Below are 2500 nucleotides of genomic sequence, written 5' to 3'. Positions count from 1 at the left end.
ATAACTGGAAAGCCGAAGACATTTTGCGTGCAGTATTGCCAGAAAACCAAGAAGCAGGACAGAGCTACTCCATAATAGGTCACATCCTTCACCTCAACTTACGAGATTATGTGCTCCCATACAAGACTCTGATTGGCGAAGTGTTGCTTGAGAAGATTCAAAATATTTCTTTGGTTGTTAACAAGACAAACAATATTGATTCAACATACAGAAATTTCCAAATGGAAGTCTTAGCAGGCAGTGGTGAAACAGAAGTCACAGTAAAGGAAAATGGATGTTCATTCACTTTGGATTTTGCTAAAGTATATTGGAATCCAAGATTATCGACAGAGCATGAACGCATCGTTAAAAGATTGAATTTTGGAGATGTGCTATATGACATCATGGCTGGAATTGGTCCATTTGCTATTCCAGTGGGGAGAAAAAAGTGCTCTGTGTTAGCAAATGACCTGAACCCACATTCTTATAGATATTTAGAGAAAAACTGTGCAAGCAATAAGGTAACTGACAGGGTTAAATGCTTTAATCTAGATGGAAATGAATTTATTAAAACTGTAGTAAAAGAAGACTTGTTGAAGAGGTGGAGCGATCCACAGTTTTGTGGAACCATACATATTACCATGAATCTCCCAGCACTTGCTGTTGAATTTCTTCCTTCCTTTATTGGGCTCTTTAAGGATGTAGAGGACCTACCTTCAGAAGTAAAATTGCCACTTGTTCATGTATACATGTTTACTCCTGATACAGAGGACAGTACTGCAATTGCAAAGGTAGCAGAACAATTTGGTCTTCTAGCTGATCAGAGAAAACCAGCATCAGAGGATAACCAAGAAGAATTGCCAAAAGGTTTTGGGAATAACTTTGATAGCTTTCAACAAAACATAAAGGAAGTGTTTCATGTACGACAAGTTGCACCAAACAAAGCAATGATGAGAGTGAGTTTCAGCTTAAGCAAAGAAATACTTCTAGGAAGTGCTGTAGATGAAAATGAACCTGCTTGCAAAAAAATGAAGGTGGAGAAAAGTTAATATCAGTACGTGTAAATCTTATGTATGTATGATTGGCAAAAGAGCTTAGGCTTTGTTTATTAAAAAGGAAATTTTATTACTTGTATCTTATCTTATCCATTATATATGTTTATGATATGCATATGATACTATGATGTTTCCAAGAATATCCACAGAGCTTTATGATATGTCTGTAATTGGTCCATTTGATATTCCAGTGGGGGGTAGGAGTGAGTGTGTGTTTGCATACATGCACATGTATATACAATGTGGTATAAAAATGTGCAGTTGCAATAAGCACACAAAAAAATAATAATTAAAGAATAGTTATAGATAAAAAAATCATGGCCAAAAATTAAATTAATCTATCCTAGTGCCTTTGATTTTAGAATCCCAGAACTTACATTATGAATTAGGTGACTAATGGAAAATTATGGTAAATCATGGAAAATTGTCATTATAATCAAATGTTTGTATACTTCTAATGAAAACTAGTAGTCTAATTGTTCTGAAAAGGACTGCATGGTGCAACACTACTGACTCCATGCTTTGTGCTATGGTAAAGACCAACAAGCGTCCCCAACATATTTTAAGTAACATGAAGCTTGAAGTGTTATCTGATAATAAATCACAACGGAGGGCAACAAGCTTTATCTTACTAGAATAAACATGGTAGATGTTTATATGCCTTTGCTATAGCATCTCTGGGCTGAGTCACAACAGATAGATTCAAGGACACTGAATTTAGGCTTACATTTACTTCCTGCAGTTTTGTTTAAATATTCTATATGGCTATTAGTTTATTTGTAGCTTCATGCAGCCAATTCTGAACAACCAATAACAATCCTAAGATCTATCATTGCCTCACAGCAGAAAGTTCAGTGCAATTGAAATGACTATCCCATTATCTTATGCCACACAGATATCTAGTTTATGCAAAACTATCTTTTTGACACTTGTTAAATATGCTTTTCATCACCTAGGTCATGATAGCATACTTGAACTCGTTATTAATTTTACCAGAGAAAATATCTGATGCCAGTTTATTTGTGTAGCATCTCTTTTTTTTTTGTGTTTCTAATCTCCTGTCTTCTTCTCTCCCTCTCTCTCTTTCTTTCCTCTACTCCTTTCCTCTCCTCTTTTCGTCTGCTCCATTAGGTCAGAAATCAAATTCAACCATCAGTCTTTGGTTTCCAAATAGGAAAAGAAATACAACTTTGTTTAGCACAATACCAAACTGCAAGCAATGCAGTCTCCATAGATTTCAAGGGAGCGCTCTACAGATCCTTCTCTACTGAGCTCTTAGGCATTAAAGGCAAGCTTCTGTTATGGATAAGGGATTATCAAGGTACCTACATGGCACTCCACAAGGTAAACTATTGTCCCCTTCACTGTTTGATATATTTGTACAATCTCTTTGCTCAACAGTGGGTTAGGAGACCTATGCAGTATCACAGCCTATGCTGATGACAGTCTCATTCAGGCCTGATTGG

General features: G+C 36.1%; 1 protein-coding gene across 4 annotated transcripts in view; it reads left to right on the top strand.

Annotated features, from left to right (window-relative positions):
* Window positions 1–1104, top strand: part of Rrp42 (exosome complex component Rrp42) — a 20215-nt gene extending 19111 nt beyond the window's left edge. For all 4 annotated transcript variants that reach the window (XM_027373932.2, XM_070140793.1, XM_027373931.2 and 1 more), the window contains one exon: window positions 1–1104. This exon is cut by the window's left edge and continues 548 nt beyond it. Coding sequence is in view for 3 of the 4 variants with exons in the window: in XM_070140793.1 (XP_069996894.1) it covers window positions 1–1028 (1028 nt within the window). In the remaining variant the exon portion in view is untranslated.
* The last annotated feature ends 1396 nt before the right edge of the window (window positions 1105–2500 follow it).

Source organism: Penaeus vannamei, chromosome 27 (genome assembly GCF_042767895.1).
Source record: "Penaeus vannamei isolate JL-2024 chromosome 27, ASM4276789v1, whole genome shotgun sequence".
NCBI lineage: Eukaryota > Metazoa > Arthropoda > Malacostraca > Decapoda > Penaeidae > Penaeus > Penaeus vannamei.
This window is presented reverse-complemented; position numbering and strand designations above follow the sequence as displayed.